The sequence below is a fragment of the Pygocentrus nattereri genome, chromosome 14 (genome assembly GCF_015220715.1).
Source record: "Pygocentrus nattereri isolate fPygNat1 chromosome 14, fPygNat1.pri, whole genome shotgun sequence".
NCBI classification, from domain to species: Eukaryota; Metazoa; Chordata; class Actinopteri; order Characiformes; family Serrasalmidae; genus Pygocentrus; species Pygocentrus nattereri.
The window spans coordinates 19,079,999-19,101,376 of NC_051224.1; the positions used below are offsets into that span (position 1 = coordinate 19,079,999).

A 21,378-nucleotide genomic window follows, 5' to 3' on the forward strand; every position below is an offset into this window, starting at 1 on the left:
GAAGAAGCGATGCGTGTAGTTCATGGTTCTAGACTGTCACTTTGTTATTGTCTCTTTACGCTGTTACCTACACAAGTTCTCGTCATTATGTTTAATTACACACTGTGTACACTGTTGTGTGTCCATGGACGACACAGTGACAGCACACGCATCCAAAGTTCAACTGATAGGCCTGCGGCTAATGGAGGAGGAATGAGGAAAAAACAAACAAAATCACAGCAACAAAGTCCCCCAATGAGGCCGAGACCTTGAGGACAGAAAAACGAGGGGGGGAGTGTTAGTGAAAAGCACTGACAGAGAAAGTGAAAAAAGGAAAGAGATGAAAGAGAGAGGGAGAGAGAAGGGGTTGAATTAGAGTTAGGTAGTTAGTTAGTTAGTTAGTTAGTTAGTTAGTTTCTTTATTTGTCTCCCCAAGGAGAAATTTTTCTTGGAATGAGGGCATACTGCACTACAACAAAAGAACAGACAGACATACAAAATTTCATGTGACCAAAACCCATGTCATTACAATACATTAAAGAGAAAGAAAAAGACTCAAATAGAGAAAATGAGAAAGTGGTAGACAGAAAGAGAGAAGAAAAGAGAAAAAGATAGAAAGTAAGAGGAAGAAGGAGACAAAAAAAGAGCAGGAGGATAAAAATAGAAAAGAGATTAGAAAGAAGGAGAGACGGAAAAGAAAAGAGAAAGTGTGGAGCAATATTGAAAGCAAGGCACAGTTTTACTGTTCTGGTTTAGTGCTCCTGAACAGGCAGGGGGCAAAGCTAATGACTGGAGGGGAGGGGAGGGGAGGGGAGGGGAGGGGAGGGGAGAGAGAGAGAGAGAGAGAGAAGGAGGTGGTCAGAGTAGAGAGAGCTCAGTGTGAGTGGCTTCAGTGCAGGAGGAAATTATGAGACGCTGAGAGAGAGAGACAGAGACAGAGGCAGAAGACAGAAGAAAGGGTGGAAGTTTGATAAACGGTGGGGGGAAATGTGTTAGTGGTCTCTCTCAGTTCAGCCAGTGTGTGTTCGTCCGGTGCGGAAGTGCTATGAGTGTGGGTGGAGGACAGAAGCGATATGTGTCCACTCTCAGGATCCAGCTGTCAGCTCCAGCATCTGGAGGAGGCACACGCTCCAACACAGACAGCACCACTGGCACCTTAAAGAACGGAGACAGCTCCGGTAAGAATGGTGGGGGTGGGGGTGGGGGTGGGGGGGGGGGGGGGCGACAACATGGGGGTCAATATGATCTGAGCTCTGTATTTGCTGACCTGAAAGGAGTTCATTCAGTAATGCTAATATTACTAACAATGAATGAAAGAGAATAGTCACCTATTAGCATTATTCAAATAGGCAGAGTTCACACTGGGGGTAGGTCCCCACCACTTTATAAACCTGTAATCTGTTGAAAAATGTTTATATAATAATTTTAATCACATACATTGAAGAATCTGATTTACACCTTTTCCCACTCAGATGTAGTTGATCAGTCAAGACATGTTTGGTGTCCAAATTTGCTCACAAACACAAGAAGTCCCCCAAATCTTGTCCATTAATATATTACCAGAACTTGTAGGTCTGTAAGGATCAGGACACAGTTTTTATTTGCGGCTCAGTCATAATGTTTTTTGTTTATTTTTCCCGTCATTGAGGAGAATATGTTTATTTTTGTGTTACTGCAACACAACAAAGAGTAGATGCTTATCAGATATGTTGTAGGGTTTTTATCCTGTTGGAAGCATCATATTGCATCTGTGGCTGATAAATAACCAAATTTACACAGCTTACTGTTGCTTTTTAGTCATCCCCAACTTTTTAAATCATTTTTTTATGATTTTAATTTTTAATTTGGAATTCGATTTTTAATTGTCTTTTAGTTTTATTTATTATTTTTAATTTAATGATATTCTCTTTTAAATCTATTGCTTTAATCATGTTTTTAATGTATTATATATATATATATATATATATATATATATACACATTATATAATTTCTATTCTCCTTTACTTTTGTAAACTGTTTTCTCATTAGTAAACCACTTTGAATGACAGCAGTGTATGAAAGGGTGCTATATAAATGAACTTACCTTGACTTACTGTGAGCTGTAAAATGAACAAAACCTCATGTAGCTGAACGCAGGGGCAGCCTCTTCAGACAAGAAGCACTGTGCTGAATCCAGAGCAGTTCTGTTGTTGTGCATCCTGCATCCTGAGATTATAGATAGTAGCTAACGCTGTATTTTTTTACAATCAGATGAGAGTGTGTTTTCAACTTTATTGAGACACATTTTAGTATGCAGCGGCATGTAGGGCAAGTTTTTATTTTATTTTTGGATAGAACATAAATGATTATCTCATGTATTAAGTTTAATACAACTGTTGGCTGACTATCCACAAGCTCCCGTGTTCACAGTACTTTTCAAAACAAGCACCTATGCAAATGACATCATGCAAATTACTTCATTACTAGCTGCCATGCATTGTCATTAATATTAACACATGAGTTAGAACTATTCCTTTGTGGTTTTACTGACTGAATAAATGACCTGTCCACACTCTGCCCACAATTGTGTTCTTTGTCTACAGTGATGTAAGACAAAACATTACCCCATTCAGCCAAATGAAAAACTCCAGTGCTTTTTTAGTCAGAATTCATAAATTATTCACATTGTATTGACACTACACCACGTTAAAGGTGCAGTGTGTAAAATGTAGTGCCATGTTCCAGTGAGGCTGCCAATTGTAACCAACTGAACACCCTCCCTCACAAACCTCTTTTCTAAGCACGTAGTAGAACCTACAGTGGTCGTCATATGTCCTGAATTCATTTTGCCTCTTCAGGTTTTCTTGTTCGAAGTGATAAGTATGAGCCTCTAATGGACCTTGTTCTCAAACTTCTCACAATACAAAATGGTTGGCCAGCACCGTTAGCAACCACTGACTCTTCTTCTTTATGTATCTTTTAGCCAGAACTACAGCACCACCAAATTCAAGCTGCCATTTCAGTGTCAAAAAGCAAAATATGCTATCTAGAACCTGTGTTTGGGTTGTCTGTTCTGGGCTTCTGTATGAACATGGCAACGCAACATTGTAAGAGGACTCCCTGTATAGATATGAAATGCTCATTCTAAGCTAACAAAAATACAACAAACCATAATTTCAGGTGATTATGCACTAATAAAAAACATGGCTTTATATACTAGATTCCATTTCAGCCAATAGAGCTCCCTGAATCTTACACACTGCACCTTTAAGCTGCCATTTTTAAAACACGACGAACTGCGTTGTGAAGCAAAAGTGACATGCTAGCATTAGCTTAACTGGTCAAAACAAAATGAAACCTGATTTGTCCTAATAGTGGGTCCTTTCACAAAATGTGTACCAATAAGAACTAATGGTGCACTCCAAATGAGATATTTTGACATAAAAACAGAATGTGACAGTTATTTCCAGAAGAAAGTGAACTGAAAGACCAAAAGCTGCTGATGTTCAGGTGAAAATGATCACACATCAGTGTTCACTGCAGCACTTGTTTCAATGCAGAGTCACATTTGAAAAAGCCAAACTCTGACATTTAAGTAGACAAGAACGTCATCCTGAATTTACAGCTGTACAGGAACTACGACATATCAGGCGTAGCTAAATGCTAAAAAAGGCTTTCTGGGCCACAGACCACAAAAGAGGCATGAAGCACCCTTTGGTGGTCTTTGTGTGAAAGCTTGATTTGGGAGTGGTCTGTTGTGGGCCAGTGATGACACTGTGTCGTAAAGGTTTATATTATTTTAACTGTGTAAAAAATATTCATTAAGTCCTGCATTGGCACACAAAGGCAGTTTTATTATTAATATTAATAATAATATTAATATTTATAGAGCGCTTGTCACAGGTGAAAGTGTACAGTAATAGACAAGACAATGACATCAAGTTAAACATTTAAAGAGATGTGTTGTCAAATGTTTCTTAAAAGTGAGCTCTGAGCTTGAGTCTCTAATACAAGGTGGAATTGAGTTCCACAGATTAGAAGCAGAATAACTAAGAGTCTCCATGTCGTATGTATTTTATGGAAGGTGTTTGCAGAAGGTCTGTATCTGCAGATCTTAGATCACATGCTGGAACACAGACAGACAGAAATTCTGTTTTACAATGTTGCTTGAGGGCAACAGACTAATTTTCCTCACTTTACAATAACAAACATATTTAAAGACAATGTCCAGGTTAACAATAAAGGGAAGAGTCTGAGTAAGTCATTAACAACCATGTACCTGTTCATACTATCTCTTACTATTTCCCTTTAAACGTCTTTTTTAACATTCAGCATGATTTTTTTATGTTATGAGAATTTGCAGAAGTATGTTTGTTGCCTAGAAGCAACATTGTGCGACAGTGGAATAGATTTAGCCAGTCACAGGCCAGATCTCACCCTTTCAGGGAACATGGAAATTTCTTCTCATTGTTGCACAATGTTGCCTCCAGGCAACATACTCCAAAAGGGCCCCTGTACATCTTTCTGTAAAATGTTTTTGAATTTAACAATTGGGTCCATTTTATGTGAAGAAAGTGGATACATTTTTTTTAAATAGCTCTCATAATGCCTGCAGTAGAGTAGTCATTTAGAGCCTTAAAAGCTGCTAGTAGAGCTTTGAAATCTATCCTGAATGATACAGGCACCCAGTGCAGTTCTTTTAAAATGGGAGTGATATAATCTCTGTTTTGTTTTTGTTATGATCTGTGCTGCTGAATTTTGTATGAGTTGTAGATGATGTGCTGTTTTCTTAGGAAGTCCACTAAAAATAACATTAGTGATCAACTCTTCTTATAACAAATGCATCAACAAGTTTCTCCGAGTCACTCTGAGATAAAAAAGGCTGAACATTTCTCAAAGGATAAAAGCTACTTTCTCGATCTTTGTCTTGCCTCTAGAGACAAAATACACTCCCCCAAACGTTTCACTTCTGCTCACGTGTAAATGGTGTGAAAAGATTGTGCTGTAGAAACATCTACTTAATTTGTCACTTTTTAATGTTTTATTTTTGAGCAAAAAAGTTTCATTTTTCTGTCAGACTTCGTTTTCCAGTGATAAATTTGGTGGAAAATTTTGAGAACCCCTGTGTTGTATAGTACACCTTTCATGTAAACAGCTGGTGTTGTTCCAGGAGGTATATTATAAACAGCCCACAGGCTGACACTGGAGGAAATCCTGGCATTATTTTCGATCCACTGTCTCCTTTCCGAGAGTCTCTGGATGGAGGAAAGACCCTGTAAATGAGACTCTTATACAGAATGATTTACGTCAGAAGAGTTACGTCAGCTATGCCGAACTATTGGGATTTCCTCTTATCTACCTCCTATCATGTATTTGGAGGGTCTTGTGCTTGTGATAAAGCTTGTCATGGAGCAACAGATGAGTAAAATGACATTTTTGCATAAATAAATAGTTAAGATGTAAACAAAGTCATTTAGAGTGGTTTGATGTAAAATACTCTGTTCTAGAAAGACTTTCAGAATTTTTCACAGTGGTGGTGATAGGAACCAGACGTCTAAACCATGTAATGTATCTAAAAGCTCTATCACACACCATTATTACACAATTTGTTTAGAAATACATGATGTGTAAACCATTGCTTTACAGCAGTTTTCCGTCACCTCCCGGCCTAAAACTTTTTATTTTTGTCATTTAAAATCCATTCATGGAAGAGGAACATATGTAGGGTGTTCTGAGGCAGAATAATCCCCAGAGAAAACCTGTTTTTTCTGATTTGTGACTATTTTACTATCAGTAACATCTAAAAACTTACTCTAGACCTCAACTTGAGTAAAAGTACAAAAGTATTTGCCTTCAAATGTACTTAAGTATCGAAAGTAAAAGTACTAAAAGACTAAAAGTACTAAAAATGACTCTATTGTCCTGTTATCATTTTTGTAACAAGAATCGCTTCATGAACTCATTTTAGGTGAAAATCCTCCAGTGTCTGTCTTGGTAAACCAGGCTTTTAATAGAATGGCATTCATTAGTGACGCTGACGTCTATTAAAATGATCATAAGCCCAAAACACTGAAGGTAAACAGTTTCCATCAGGGAGAACCGAGTGGCTCTGAAATCACTTTTACAAACAAACAAAGTTTCAGTTGAAGATTTATTTGTAAATCAGTTACAAGTTGAATAAAAACTTGCTTTAAACTCAGGATCAGAAATAAGTTTCCTTTACTGTATTGATCTGTAGGTCTCTGTTCATAAACATAATCTAACTGAAACCAATTTACTATAAAATGAAAGTGTTTGTATGATTTCAGAAAAAAAGAAACATGTCAGTCACGACTGCTTATGTGTACATATTTCTATATTGTGGTCTATTTACAAAGTTAGGTTAGTTCATCATTTAGGTGACGTATGTGCTCCCAAATCTTTACACTGCTGCACTGATGTTGAACCGTGTGCTGCACTGGGTCGGTATGACCAACAGGTCAAAACAAGCTCAGAACAAAGTGACCGCTGTGCCCTGATTGGTGCTCTTGCTTTGCACTTCTTTGTTTTGACATGTTACATTTTTATACGCACAAAAACCAAAAGGAACGACAGATTTCTCAAAATGTAGTGGAGTAAAAAGTCAGATATTTGACTTTGAAATGTAGTGGACTGAAAGTAAAAAGTCACTCAAAATGGAAAAACTTAAGTAAAGTTCAGATACACAAAAAAAATAACTCCTATCAGAGTTGGTAAGTTACTTTACAGAGAAACATTTCACACCAAACCACCCTGAATGAGTTTGTTTACATCTCAACCACTGAATTATGCAGAAATTTTGGAAAGTCAGTAGGATTTCTCCTTTATGCAAACCACCTAAAAGAGCACAGATGTAAAAACTTGATCACATGAGCACCATTTCAGGAACGTTATCACTGTTAATGTTACAGAATGTAATTAGGAGACATCCTCACTGTGACGACAGGTCATAGTAACAAACAAGGTCACTGACGTAACGTGATGTGTACCAACTTTAATGAGCATGTTCGTTGAAATCATTCTTTCAGCAGCCGCTGTACCTGCTTTACCTGTTTGATGAGGTGACTACATTAAATTCTCAAACTGTTGGGTCTGTGTAAGGAGCTGGAGAACGAACTGCTGGCACACTCCCTCTCGTGTTCTATTGCTGGAGCCTGGCCTGCGGGCCTTGTGTTTGACACATGGGCGATACATGATGAGCATCACAATATTTTCCTGAGCTTTTCGAAGTTGAAATAGGTTGGAACAGACCAAAGTAACCAATGGCCAATTAGTCAGCCTTCATTGAAGTTTATATTCACTTTCATTATTATCTTATTTCTTTATTTTATTTTAATATTTAAATGTTTTTATTATATCCTACACTTTTAAAAAAGATGGTTCTTCAAGGGTCCTTTAGTGAAGGAAATGGTTCTATTTAGAACCATGAGTTTTATATTGTACCATTGCATGCTGTGGTTGGTTAGTGTAGTGGGTAACACCTCTGCCTTCTATGCTGTAGACTGGGGTTCAATCCCTGTTTGGGTAAACACCCTATACTATACCAATAAGAGTCCTTGGCCAAGAATCCTAACAGTACCTTTGCCTTCCTGTGTAAAAATGATCAAATTGTAAGTTGCTCTGGATAAGAGCATCAGGCAAATGCCGTAAGTGTAATGCTTAAATGGCTCTTTCCATGGTGAAATGGTTCTTCAGACTGATGGACAGTGTGTGGTATATGGTTCCATATGGCACCAAAAAGTGTTCTGCTATTGTTACAATGGCAAGCTTGTTATTGCAAAACCTTTGGTAAATAAAGGTTATTATTATTATTATTATTATTATTATTATTATTACAGACTCTATATTTTTAAATAAGCACTGACAATGGCCATAAAATACTCAGTAAGGTATATTGTGACTTAAGTAAGTTTAGGTACTATTTATTTTTATTTATTATTATTTTTGTATGAGTATTCAATGCTGCTGCAGTTTTGGCATATTTTGAATAAACAGTGTCCCACAGATTTACAGATTTTCTTTTTTTTTTTTTTTATATGCCCCTTTAAGTGGTCGCGTTTGACACACTTCTGCACATTTTAATTACTGTTTATTTGTTCAATTTAACATTTTGGGAAAATAAAACATAAAATATGGCCTGTGCAGAAATGATGGCACCTTTTATGTTTTTCAATACGCTGAACTCCAAATGAAGAGAAACTGCACTACAATTAACAGGAAAATGCCATATTTAAGTGTGATCTCTGTAGAGGATGTGAACTTACTCGAGAACGAACGTCTTATAGGTGTGAAACAAAGTCAGTGCAGAGAAATTATCTGCAGCCATTTCATTGGTGCCAAGATGCACCAGCAGCAGTTTTTTTCTGCAAACAAAGGCCAGAATTGTCCAGGCTGTGATCTTCTCTGTGCTTCTTAATCGATGTGAAAGCTGGATAATGAGCAAGACAGAGTCTGAGGGTTCCTTGAACGGCAAAGAAAACAAACAAATGGATTCTTGACTAAATCAACCTCTGCCTCAAGGCCAGATAACCAAACTGAAGCTCTTAGTTTGGATAATTTCTGAGAAGATCCAAATCACTGGAAAAGATAGTGATGCTTAGAAGAGTTGAAGGTAAAAGAGGCCGAACAACTACAAGATGGATAGAAACAGTTAGAAGAGTCATGAACCAGCCATTCAGACGCCTAAAGACCGAGACACAAGACAGAATATTCTGAAGAAATGCTAACCATCTGGGCGCTAGGAGTCTGAAACGATGTGACAGATGCAACAATAATTATCCATCCATCCATCCATTTTCTAAGCCGCTTCTCCGTCAGGGTCGTGGGGGAATGCTGGAGCCTACAACAATAATTAATGATTAATTATTAATAATCTCTTTCTGCACCATTTACCAATAAGGTGTACAGCTTGTAAAGTTGCTGTTGTTGTTTGTACAGTTGTTGGCGTTTTATTAGCATGAAGTCTTTTCAGTGTGAATCAATTTCTTAGGTCAACCATGTTAAAAATAAAGGCACTAAAAAGATTAATATTGGAAGAGAACCGTTTTTGGTTCCTTTACAAAGCTCAGGAACCAGGTCTTTAACCTCTTACATGGCCTTGGGCCTGCCAGCCACTTCTATGACCCAAGAATAGTTCAATTTGCATTGAAGTCCCTGTAGTTACTGAATAATAAGCCTTAGTATGTAATAATCCTGGGATTTTAAAGGGTTAAATCGTGCATTAAATGCCTTGTTGTCAGTGAGCTGTGCTAGTTCACCGAAGTTCTAAAACTCTAAATGTTGTACAGCAATTAGACATTTTTTTAGAGCCATAATTCAAGGCCAGGACCTTGAATTGAAAATTTTTTAGCTTCTCCTTTTCTGTAGCATTCATTTAGCCCCTCCCCCTACTAAATTAACATTTCCTTAAGACACAGATAACAGAGAACACTGACCTTGAGGAAGTTCAGTGTTCTGTAGTGCAGGAGACAGGGGACAAGGCTGCACTGTCAATTCAGATTAAATGGAACAAGTACCAGGGTGCATTTCCTCTTTTACTCAGCCCTGTTTTTATTTTCAGGGCTTTCTGGAATATCGCATTTACATGTGAATCACTCCATGGACTTTGTGGTCTCGGCTTGTAACTCACTGTCCACAAGCGTGAGTTATTAGCACTCAAATAGTTTTTGTGTGCATAACTGAAAGAGAGGAAACTGGCGTGACACAGCAGGATCTCCTGCAAGCTAGCTAGCGATAACTGCAAAGTGTGAAATACAAGGTGTCCTGGGAGGTCTGGGACCCCTAATTAATCTCTTGGACCCCCTGAATGTCTCAAAAACCAAAAATGTATAGAGCAGTCGTGGGCTGGGGGTTAGGGAACTGGCCCTGTGACCGGAAGGTTGCTGGTTCGAGCCCCAGCACCGACAGTCCATGACTGATGTCTCCTTGAGCAAGACACCTAACCCCCAATTGCTCCCCGGGTGCTGTGGATAGGGCTGCCCACTGCTCCGGGCAAGTGTGCTCACTGCCCCCTAGTGTGTATGTGGTGTTTCACTTCACAGATGGGTTAAATGCAGAGGTGGAATTTCCCCGGTTGTGGGATTAAAAAAAGTATCACTTAATGTTATGTTGTCTTTGTTTAGCTGCTTCACTCAGGAGCTTCTGCCAACACCTGTGATCCATTACCAGTTCTGTTCTGTTTTACGTGGAACAATGTCGCTTAAGTACACTTTTTAATATATTACAAACTGACACAGAAAGTGTCTGGATTCCAAACACCAATAATTTTCTTTGTGTTCAGTTTTGTTTTTTTTTCATTTGCTTTCATTGGTTTCTGTTGACAAAGTGCTCACCAGCTACATGCCACATGCCGGTCATCGCATCAGTGCTCTCTGTAAACAGTGGAAATGATCAAACTCGTTCAAGTGACTGGATCAGCCGTCAGGTGCTGAGAGCTTTTACTGACCTGGGAAAATCTGCTTTGAGCTGCAGTGCATCAGCCAGCTGGAATTTCAGTACAACAACCTCAAAAACTCTACTTGACCATTTAGACTTTAAAAATCTTAAGTTTTCTATTTCTTTTTTGTCTAATGTACGGTTTTAATAATTAATAATTAATAATTTCATTATATTTTTCTTGTAGTATCACAATTTTATATTGATTCTTTTCAGTCTCTTTTTTTTTCTATAATGCTCAGCTACATTGTTAATGAGGGTCACTCTCAGCGTACTCCGACTTGTTGACTGTCAGTATTGATTGACACTCATCAGCCTGATCAGTAATCTATCCCTGGCTGTTCTGGTGTGATATGATTTCAGAATGTAACACAGTGGTTCAGCTAACATTAGCTAACAGGTTTGCATTGTTTTGTGTTTTCTTTTCACAAATGTGAGCGATTAGCAACATTTTGAGGACCAACTGTGGAGCAGTTGTTTTTATTTTCGGAAAAAAGAGACCCCAGCCTTCACGAAGATTGAAGTTCATCTAGATGAACTCACTGCAAAGTGAAATTAGCCACTACGGGAAGAAAATTCTTTTTTGCTCTCCCATGTCCTTCCTCATTCAAGTCAAGTCAAGTTTATTTATGTAGTGCTTTTTAGAACAGCTTTACAGAAAATCTGGTTCCAAGCCCCCCTGAGTGTTACCAACAGGAAGAAACCTTGAAAGGAACCAAGACTTAAAAGGGGAACCCATCCTCCTCTGGATAGCAAACAACAACAGCAGAGACTGAGATTTGATCATTAGTATAAGATATAGAAAAGGGGAAAAGCAGGAGTAGCAATGCCTATGTTTAAAAACATGCAACAGTAGCTACAGAGTGGTCAGACTGGTCCAGAAGGCTGGAGAGCAGTGGGCACCTGGTCAAGGCAGATGAAGCAACAGCATCAGACCACACAGGATGGGCCTAGTTAATTGTGTTAGTACAGACTGATTATAGCAGTGTTAGGAGAATTCAAGTGATTTTTATTTTTCCACCACTGCAAATATATCTGCATTAAGTCTGACTGCAGCTTTAGACTTTAGATTTATTTCTCCTATGCCTTACTTTGTAGCAAACGAGGGCGACGCTCCCCGCTTCCTCAAGCCCCTTCAGGACTGCCTGGTGGATGAAGGAAGTGACATCACACTTCGGGGTGTCATCACAGGGAGGCAGCCAATTAGAGTATCCTGGTTTCATAATGGTGAGTTCTGACTGGATGGGCTGAACTGTAGCCAATCCTGAGGGAGACACTAACCAAACTGTACAAGGGAAAACAAAGTCAACTTTCACTCTCAGGGTTTATCATATAGAATGGGCGATACAGCTGTCTGTCTTTTTAATATGATACTAAGTAAAACCAAAGCTGGCATCCTGATACAGGTACTCTAAAGTGCATGTAAACATGCGGAAATCATGGCAGTTTTGGCTGTGCAAACCTCTAAATGTGGACATCAACAATTAAATACGAAACCCACTGCTGTAAATAATCTGCTAAATTATGCGATTTATTGGACCGAAATAACTCCAGATGATCTGCCATCATAATGCAGCATTCATTTTATTCACAATCAGAAAAACGCAAACATTTAGATTTGGCTACTGGTTAAAGAATATACCTGCTATTGATGATTTCACCTGATTCCTCTCGCTATTTCCACTCATGTCTGTCTCTCTCTCTCTCTCTCTTTCCCTCTCTCGCTTTCTTTTTTCTCTCCTTCTTCTCTCTCTCTCCTTCTTCTTCTTTCTCTCTCTCTCTCTCTCTCTCTCTCTCTCTCTCAGGAGAGGTGGTGCTGTATGGTAAGTCCTCATTTACTGATGGAGAGGTGAAGCTGGTTATTATGGAATGTCTGCCAGAGGATGCTGGAGCTTACACCTGTGTAGCTGAAAACTCTGCAGGAAAAACATCCAGCAGCTCAGCCGTGTGTGTCAAAGGTAGCATACACACACACACACACACACACACACACACACTAACAGAGCGCAGTCTGTTGAGTCATTTCAGAGAAGAAGTTGTGCTTCACTAACTTCCTGAACATGAATTCCAGGAGAATTGTGTGTGTGAGAGAGAGAGAGAGAGAGAGAGAGAGAGAGAGTGTGTGCTTCTTTTTGTACAAATTATATTTCTCCTTAACCAAAGAAAAACAGGACTGAGGAAAAAACAGTATACCGTTTTCATCATATGTATATTTCATAATGAATGGACCCATCAAAAAAGTCAAAAATAACGTTGATAATTAACATTAGCTTGACTTTTTTTGACAGTGACCATATATATAATACTTACAGAACATATTATTAAATATAAGTGTTGCATGTTCATTCAGTACAGAAGGGACATTTGAGCTGCATGGTGTAGTTAGCAAAATGGCCACTAGAGGTGGCCACTATTCATTTTTTACCCTCCACCACTATGGAGTTACAATATCTTTAGACAACAGATGGGAAGAACAGCCACTGTGTGTTTCACCAGTAAACACATCCATAACCTCATGACTGTCATTTTCTGCATTACCTAATCTCAGTCTTATGTCTGTCTCTTTCTCTCTCCACTTATCATATATTAATATCATGTGAAAATCCAAGATACGGTGGTTGCTATCCGACACAGGCACACATACTCATCTGGACCTTCTGCTCGTGGACTGAAAAATGGCAGTTTGAGCTCACCTCAGAGCGCTCTGAATGACAGCAGTGTTTTCAGTGGATCCGAGTCACCTCAAACAGCAAGTCCTCAAATACAGAGTCCCACACACAGGAAAGGTAGATGTTGTTTATTAAAGAAAGAAAGTTTTAAAGAAAGTTTTAAACCCAAACCTTAAAGTAGTAGTTTGGCCATGAACTTCAATTTACACAACTTTGCCCCACCACAAATGCACTGAAGCTACGAGGCTAATGTTGCTAAGAAATAGGGGAAGTTATTGCTCCTCCAGTTAGCATTGTGCTTGCTGCCTACCAAAACCATCACACGCTCACCTCAAGCCATGTGTTGATGTTAAGTAATCTCAAACAGACTTAATTCCTGACACCATACGACATCTATCTGTGAAAATGAATATTAGCTTGAGTAGTTGGCCTGGTTCACATGTGTCAAGCTGCAGTCCTTGCAGGCCAAAACACTGCATACTTCAGCAGACTGTTTCATTAAACACGTCTGATTCAGCTCTTCAGCTAATTAGCAAGTCTCTATTGACTGACCTAGCCTAAGATGAGGGTAAGCGTTAATATCCACAATAATTTGGCCTGGAAGATGGCCCAGTTTGACATGCCTTGTTAGTGAAAAAGCCACACCAGGCCTTGCTACCTCAGTCATGTCCTTTACAAGGACAAGTGTAAGATGCTTACTCAATGCATTACTGTCAGTGACATATTAAGTCGTGTTAAAATTAGAGCTGCCAAACAATTAAAACATTTATATGATAAATCGTAGTAGTTTGTGTTCAGTTATGAAGTAATTTTATTGCAGGGGTCAAATAAACTTTGATATAAAATCATGTGAATTCCACACGCAGAGTGAAAACAGTTTCTCACTTTCATCATTGACCTCTGGTGAGAGAAACAGTGGCTTCACATGTCCAAATTATCAGGAGGAGAACAAAATATACTTTTTCCAAGACATTTTTCCATCCAAGTAATTTTGGGCCGTTTCCTTTGGTCTATATATATTTACAGTGGGCTCCAGAAGTCTGAGACCAGTGAAAATGCTTATATTTTGCATTGTAATCTAATTTAATTTAACATTTTTGTCACAAATTATAATGTCAGTAGTCTTATATAAACCTTGCAAGTTTTTGCAAAAGCCTGTCTAGACCAAATCCACTTGAGAATTGAAAATTAATGGAAGAGACCAGACTAAAAAAATATTTTTTGTTGGCCTTAATATGGTCAATTTCACAAATTGGCTGAAATTCGAACGTGACCTCAAAGTAGTACAGGACTTTAAATATTTCTTCTTCCTTTTAAATGTCATAACTTTACTTTGTTTTAAGTTTCACACATTTCTAAAACTTTCTCTTGTTTATTCCCATGTAAAAGAAATCCATTTCATTTGGACTTTTACACTCCACTGTATGAAATCAATGGTTCCAACTCCTCCAGAGTTATAGTCTCTTTTTTGATTAAATAAGACTTGATGTACTTCAGTGATGAACAAATTCACCATGGCAGTAGCTGGACATAACTTTCCTTTTATCAAGAAAGCAGTCAAAGGAACTTACCAAAGCTATATTTAAACAAGAGTTTAAGGTTAAAAGGAACAGCAGCTGGGTCTGAGGCTGGAACTATGGACGATTAGAAGGGTCAAACTAGGCAAATGAGTTAGTGGTGTTAAAAAATGACTGATGTTAATAATTAAATGCATTGACATGTAAAAAATGACACCAATCATTAGCTTGCATATTAAATTGTTAGCTTGTATATTTTCCGTGATGAAATATACAGTACCAAATAGTGATTTGGTATTTGGATATTGACACTTCGAATGGCACATTTGAGTAAACATGCCCATCCAGAGCGACTGTAAGCTCCCATTACCTTTCAGCTACATTAGCCTCGTAACTCCTGCACAAAACTAAAGAAGCGAAGACCAGACACTAAACATGTCTCAGCTAATCCATTTTTAGCTATTCCTTTGGTGCTACACAGGACTGTACTTTGTTAAAGCAGAAACCAGCCGTATCTCATATTTGTGTATGAATAGCATGTGTGTTTATGGTCATGCTGAAGATAGCCACGTCCAGACGTCCTTTATTACTGCAGGTCCTGCTTTACCTGTTCTGTTTATTTTTGGGCCTAACTGATCTGTTCCCATTTAAGGGAAGTGTGTTTCTGATATATCACTGCACCACACACACCACACTTATTTAACCCCTCCCCTGCTTGTGTGTGTGTTTGATCACCTGTGTCTCTTCCTCCCCTGTCCTAGAGGTGACTGCAAAGAGGAGAACCAGCTCAGGAACAGGTAAGACCATCTCTGCTCCCCTACAGCTCTCCATCTCTGCTCTCTTTCTTTCTCTGTTTCTCTTTCAGTCTCCTTCATACCCAGAGGAAAGTTGCTCAGTATTTGCGCTTAACACTTGGAGAATTTCCTAAAGTTCTTCAGGGGAAATAGACAAAATGGAGACATGAAAGACTTCTGGCCCAGAAAAAAAATTATAATAGTTTTTCACGGCATCAAAACTAAGAAGGCTCTTAGTCTTGGCTGAGGAATGTTGAGGTCCTATTATGCTGGCAAATCTGAGCATAGAGTATGACTTTATTGAGATCTCTACTTAAACAGAAGAGCAGACACATGAGTGATTTCATATGAAATTCCACCGAATTTTCAATAATTCATCGGTTGAGATGTAAATAAAGTCAAAGTGGTTTGGTGTGAAATGGTTCGCTGTAGAGACGCTTACCAGCTCAGATTTCCTTACAGTGGTGGTGATAGGAACCAGGGGTCTCAACATCTACAACACAAATATAATCTTTTATTTTCTACCCAAAACCACCAGTAAGCCGAAACATTGTCTTCTTAGCTTTTAATGATGGCAAAAAGTAATGAATCTCAAAAAACATGTTGATTTGGGACTATTTTGCCTTGCAATGATGAAAGAATACATTTTAGAATATCTAGTTCATTTCAACACTATCATAAAACAATGCCTCAGGCATCAGGCAGCATATTTATAATGATTTCCCTGTAATAACTGTCTGTAAGGGAGTTTTTGGAGGCATTGAACTCTTCAGACATCACCACCACTATCAACAGTTCTATAGAATGGGGCATTTCACTAAATGAAACCATTTTGCTTACATCTTCACTGACGTGATTACGCAGTATCAGTGGAATTTTCTTTCAAAGCAAATTTTCCTTTGTTTATTTTTTCAGCTTGATTTTGTTGTCTAGGAGAAACTACAGAGATATCAAAACGATTGTCTTTCCTTTTAGTTATTTTAATTGGAAAATCTTCAACAGTTCATGTTCTCACAGAGCAAGAGAGCTGGGGTCACATTTATTGGAGCTCTCAGAGTAGATGAGCTGATCTATGATTAGTTTCCATGTTTAATTAATAATCAATAGGTCTGACTATAGATTAGTTCTCTTATTGTGAGATGTTTTATATATTAGGGGTTGGCAATATGATGACATTTTATTGTGTTGTGATCAATGATGACACAATATGCTGCAATAAGCTGAGCACACTGTGAATCTCCTTTTACTTTAAAACTGCGTGTATCATTACAAAGAGAGCATAATAAGTCCTGCTTAATTGGAACTAGTGCAGTTCAGTATGTGAAACGAATAAATATCATTGTACTCGATGTATAGTTATTTATATCAATGTATAGTTATTGATAGTATTTTTAATGCAGCACTGCTGGTGCATTGTGCTTGTTCCAAAAACTAGATATTTTTGATCATGTGTATTGTGAAATACTGTGTTTTTGCCATATTTTTGCCTTGTCACCAGCCCCTCAAGGCCTCTGCCTCTTGAGTTAACTATTGAAGTTTTTTATTGTGAAACCAGATTGCTCTATCAGCAGAACGATCAGTCATGCAGCATTTCAGCATAGTAATGCACTCTTTTAGCCCATAAAAGTCAGTTAAACTGTGACCAGCTTGACCTTCTTTTAGGTTAATTCAATCTACAGTTTTTACATGTGATCTGCCCTGCAAATGAATTCATAGAATCTAAAGACATTTGCTAACCTAATTATATCCGTTCTGTTTGTGCTGCTCTGGCCTTTGTCCTACATACACATTATATTTATACTTCTGTGCTTTCCCTTTCATTAACATACAAGAATGGCTTCTAGTTTCTGGTCAGAGTAGACTGACAGAGTAGTGCTTCCATACTGTAGACTGAACACTGGACTGTTGTGTCATCTATTGGGCTCTAACATGATGGAGGTGGCCTATTAAAGCAACAGGCAAAAAAATACAGTTAACCTCAGATTGATCAGTCAGGTTTGGTGTCTGATAAGAAAATTTGCCTCAATAATTAAGAAACAAAATGTCTTAATTTTGCTTCTTTGCACTTCATTTTGCATCTCAGAGCGCCATAGCTATGATGTACCTAACAAGTAAAAAGACTTGCTTATGAGCTGACATACAGACAAAAGTGTGCAGCATAGTATTAATAAAAAAATAGCAGTAGGCCACATTTTGTTTGTGTTTTTTTATTTTATAAATAATGGTAATTCAGGTCAGAACCACACAAACATGTGTATTACATTACTTCCATTAACCTTTTCTGCATAATTAAAAAGTTACGATGTGAACAAAGTCATTCAGAGTTGTTTGAAGTGAATTCTGTTCACAGCGGTGTTGATGGGAACCTGACGTCTGAAGAGTTTAATGCCTCAGAACTCACACGAATATATGAATATGAATATGCTGCCTAATGTGTATGATGTTGTTTTATGATGGTTGTGAGAAATTTTATATATAATGTTTATATATAAATGAATGGCTTCATTTACATCTTAACCACTGAATTAGACAGATATTTTGATTTCCCCTTTAAGCAAATTCACCTAAAAAAGCAGAAAGATACGCAAAAAATGGTGTCACCATAGCATATGTAAAAGCTTAGCGCACATTAACACTATTACAGCAATGCTATTACTATTACTGATGTGGTACTACTTAGTTACAAAATATAATTAGAAGACATCCTTACTGTTGCATAACCATTTCACATCAAAACACTCTGAATGCAGTGTTTTGTGAAGAGAGGTTTCCTTTATAACTAGGCTTGCAGTTTGTGTGATGCTAATATGCCTCAATTACTTGTTAGCTGCATAAGCCTCGCAGCTCCAGAGTAGACCAAAATCAACTATTTCACATGAAAACCACTCTAAATGTGTTTGCATCATAATGATTGTATTGGAAAGAAGTGAAGAAAAATAAATTGAATTCTCATTTACGTGTTTTGTGAAGAGAAGTTTCCTTTAAAACTAGGCATGTGGTTTGTGTGATGCTAACTGGAAATGCTAATATGCTTCCATTACTTATTAGCTGTGCTGATTAGCTCGCAGCTCCAGTGCAAAAGCAAACTTCAGATACCAAACATGCCTCAGTTGCTCAACTACATTTGGGGCAAGATGGAAAATGTGTAGATATGATTTTCTGCTTTAAAGTAGAGCAAACGCTGAGCTGTAAAAGTCACAGAGGAAGCTAGTTTTCACAGTTACTTTTTCACGTCACGTTTGAGCAAAGCCGAGTTTGCAAGGCAGCACACGGCCTTAGACGGCATTAGATTAGATCAGTTCAGGCACAGACTAGTTTTTCAGCTCCTATTGCTTGTTTCTATTGCACTCTAGAGGCTAAGTTTCTGTCTGAAAGGGGTCACAGTGCTACGGCTGTTAGCTTAGCCCATTTTGGTCTTTTATGTAAAATTCTCTGATAACTGTGGCCAGCCTTTAGCATGCTAACTAAACTGTGTGGTCAGTGAAGGCACAAGGCAGGTTTCTGTCACATGCAGTCAAATGAAGTTAACTGCTCTGATTTGAATAATGTCATCTTAGTCAGAATTGAGCGTTTCATTGCATACAGGACCATAAAGTTAGATACCATGTGTTTGTGTGCATGTACATTCACATGTGGGTATGTAGGTGGTTAATCATGCATATCGAAGCATTGGTGAATAACTGCCCTGAAGACAGCTGTAAAATCAAGCGGTAAATATTGACTCAGTACAGGAGGGTGAAAGAGCTTTTATGTAAGACTGAGATAATCCAAAAAGCTCCTGTTGATGTTTCAAAGCGTGCGGTAATGCCATTGATGGTTTAAGCTCACAAAGTAAGGGATGAGTATAGATGAGTGTGTAGATGAGTATAGATGATCTAGGCCCCTCACTAAAAATAATCGTGAGAAACATAGATACACCAATTTATATGGAATTTTGCTCCATATAATTTTTAAAAGTGTTCATCGGCCTCTTTGTTCATCCTTTTTTCAGTAAATCATTTAGCGTACTTCAAATGCTATGCAGATTTGTTATTGTTCAATTAATTTTTTTTTTTACCTTTTTTTGTAATTGATTAATTGTCAAAATATTAACTAGTGTAATCAGTAGTGACAGTACTATTATGGTTCTGGTCTTTTACATAAAGATATTAAAACCTAGTTATATATCAAATATAACATAGGAACATTTACACAAGGATTATTCAGGTATATTATTGGCTTATTTTAAACATTTAACACCCCTAATTTCTTAGACCGTAGTTAATTAAGACTAATGTAAATACTTTTAAATATATTTTATCGATGTTTGTGTTTATCAGTGTTGAATGGCTAAGGTTTTAAAAGGTTTAATTATCAGTGCTGGTAATTTTTTCATTACTTAGTAACAGATAAAGAAAAGAAAAATTTGTATTGTCTGAAATAAAATCTATAATTTACAGAAGTTAGCATGATTATTTAGACTAAAACAATAACCTGAGCTTTGTTAAAGTCTTGATTTAGATTCATATTGATATTCATCACTGAGTAATGCTGTTAACAGTTTAGTTTTGTGTTAGTGAAGGTGGTCTGACTCCTGTCGGTGCTGTGTGTCCAGTTGTTCTGCAGGTGTTCTGTCCTCGTGATCAGGTGGAGGTGCGGGTGGGGCAGAGTGCACATCTGAGATGTGAGTTTAAAGGCAGCTACCCAATCGTGTCCTGCTGGATCCACAACAGAAAAGAGGTACTGAGGCCAGAACATACAGTACACAGAGGGAAGAGCATTAATGCAAATTAATTCCCAGTCTCTCCACTCACTTTCACATTCGCTTTTGTCTCTCTCTTTTCTCTCGGTCTGTCTCTCTCTTTCTTTCTTTTCCTCCGTAGGTGTTGGAGGGTTGTAGGTACTCTATAGAGAGCTGTAGTGACCGCAGTACTTTGGTCATTTCTGACGCTCAACCTGAAGATTCTGGATACTACACTCTGGTCATACGAGACCGCAACAGTTCCACCCAACATACACTCACACTGTCCGTCACTGGTAAGCTCTGCCCAACACATATTCTCCCTGTCTGTTACTGCTAAACTGCTCCCAACACATACTCACACTGTCCGTCACTGCTTAGCTCCACCCAACACATGCTCACCCTGTCTGTTACTGCTAAGCTCTGCCCAACACATACTCACCCTATCCGTCTCTTGTGAGCTCCGCCTAACACACACTCACACTGTCTGTCACTGGCAAGCACCATCCAACATGCGTTCCCTCTGTCCATAAATGTTAAGCTGCATCAAAACATATTTTAACACACACTCACACTGTCACTGGTAAGCTCCGCCCCACACACACACTCACCCTGTCCATCAACGGTAAGCTCCGCCCCACACACACTCACCCTGTTTGTCACTTGTAAGCTCCACTCAACACACACTCAGCCTGTCCGTAACTGGAAAAAATCCACCCAACATATGCTCACCCTGTTTGTCACTGGTAGCTTCGCCCAGGATACTAATCAGGTTAACTGATCTTTCCCTACTCTTTCCACTTTCCATTTGTTCTTTAATGGCAACTGTTGCTAGGTTGGACAAGCTTTACAGAATGTTGACAAAAATCCTGCTGCAATCTAATGAGGAACTGAGATGTACAACCTTTGTCATAATATCTGAATGTAGGGTACATTATTAATTTGAGTGATCTTGATCCATCCTCACAGTGTGACTGTTCACATGCATACAGATTTAACATTATATAAGATGAATAGCACACTTTAAATTTAGGTACTTTGACAGAGAGAGCATGACAATTTCTCATTAGTCTGAATGAGATTATTGCCTGTTTAGTATTGTTATATAGTTTGCACTGTATCCTGAGGCTTTTATCTGAAGGGCGTTGTTCAGACTGTTCGACTTTGATCTTGCCCTGTGTATTTGTATTGTTTGCATTGCTGAGGCACATTGATATTTACTCTGCAGGTAACTGAATGTACTGTAAGATTGATAAGTAAGAATTAT

The 21,378-nt window shown here is 38.2% G+C and overlaps 1 protein-coding gene across 1 annotated transcript in view; it reads left to right on the plus strand.

Annotated features, from left to right (window-relative positions):
• Positions 1 to 828: 828 nt before the first annotated feature.
• mylk5 (myosin, light chain kinase 5) overlaps positions 829 to 21,378 on the plus strand; it is a 33,309-nt gene continuing 12,759 nt past the window's right edge. The window contains exons 1-7 of the mRNA XM_017697501.2: positions 829 to 1,157; positions 11,510 to 11,638; positions 12,217 to 12,369; positions 13,021 to 13,197; positions 15,359 to 15,394; positions 19,986 to 20,110; positions 20,254 to 20,407. Of these exons, the coding sequence (XP_017552990.1) occupies positions 1,025 to 1,157; positions 11,510 to 11,638; positions 12,217 to 12,369; positions 13,021 to 13,197; positions 15,359 to 15,394; positions 19,986 to 20,110; positions 20,254 to 20,407 (907 nt within the window). The 5' untranslated portion in view covers positions 829 to 1,024. The remainder of the gene's footprint in view (positions 1,158 to 11,509; positions 11,639 to 12,216; positions 12,370 to 13,020; positions 13,198 to 15,358; positions 15,395 to 19,985; positions 20,111 to 20,253; positions 20,408 to 21,378) is intronic.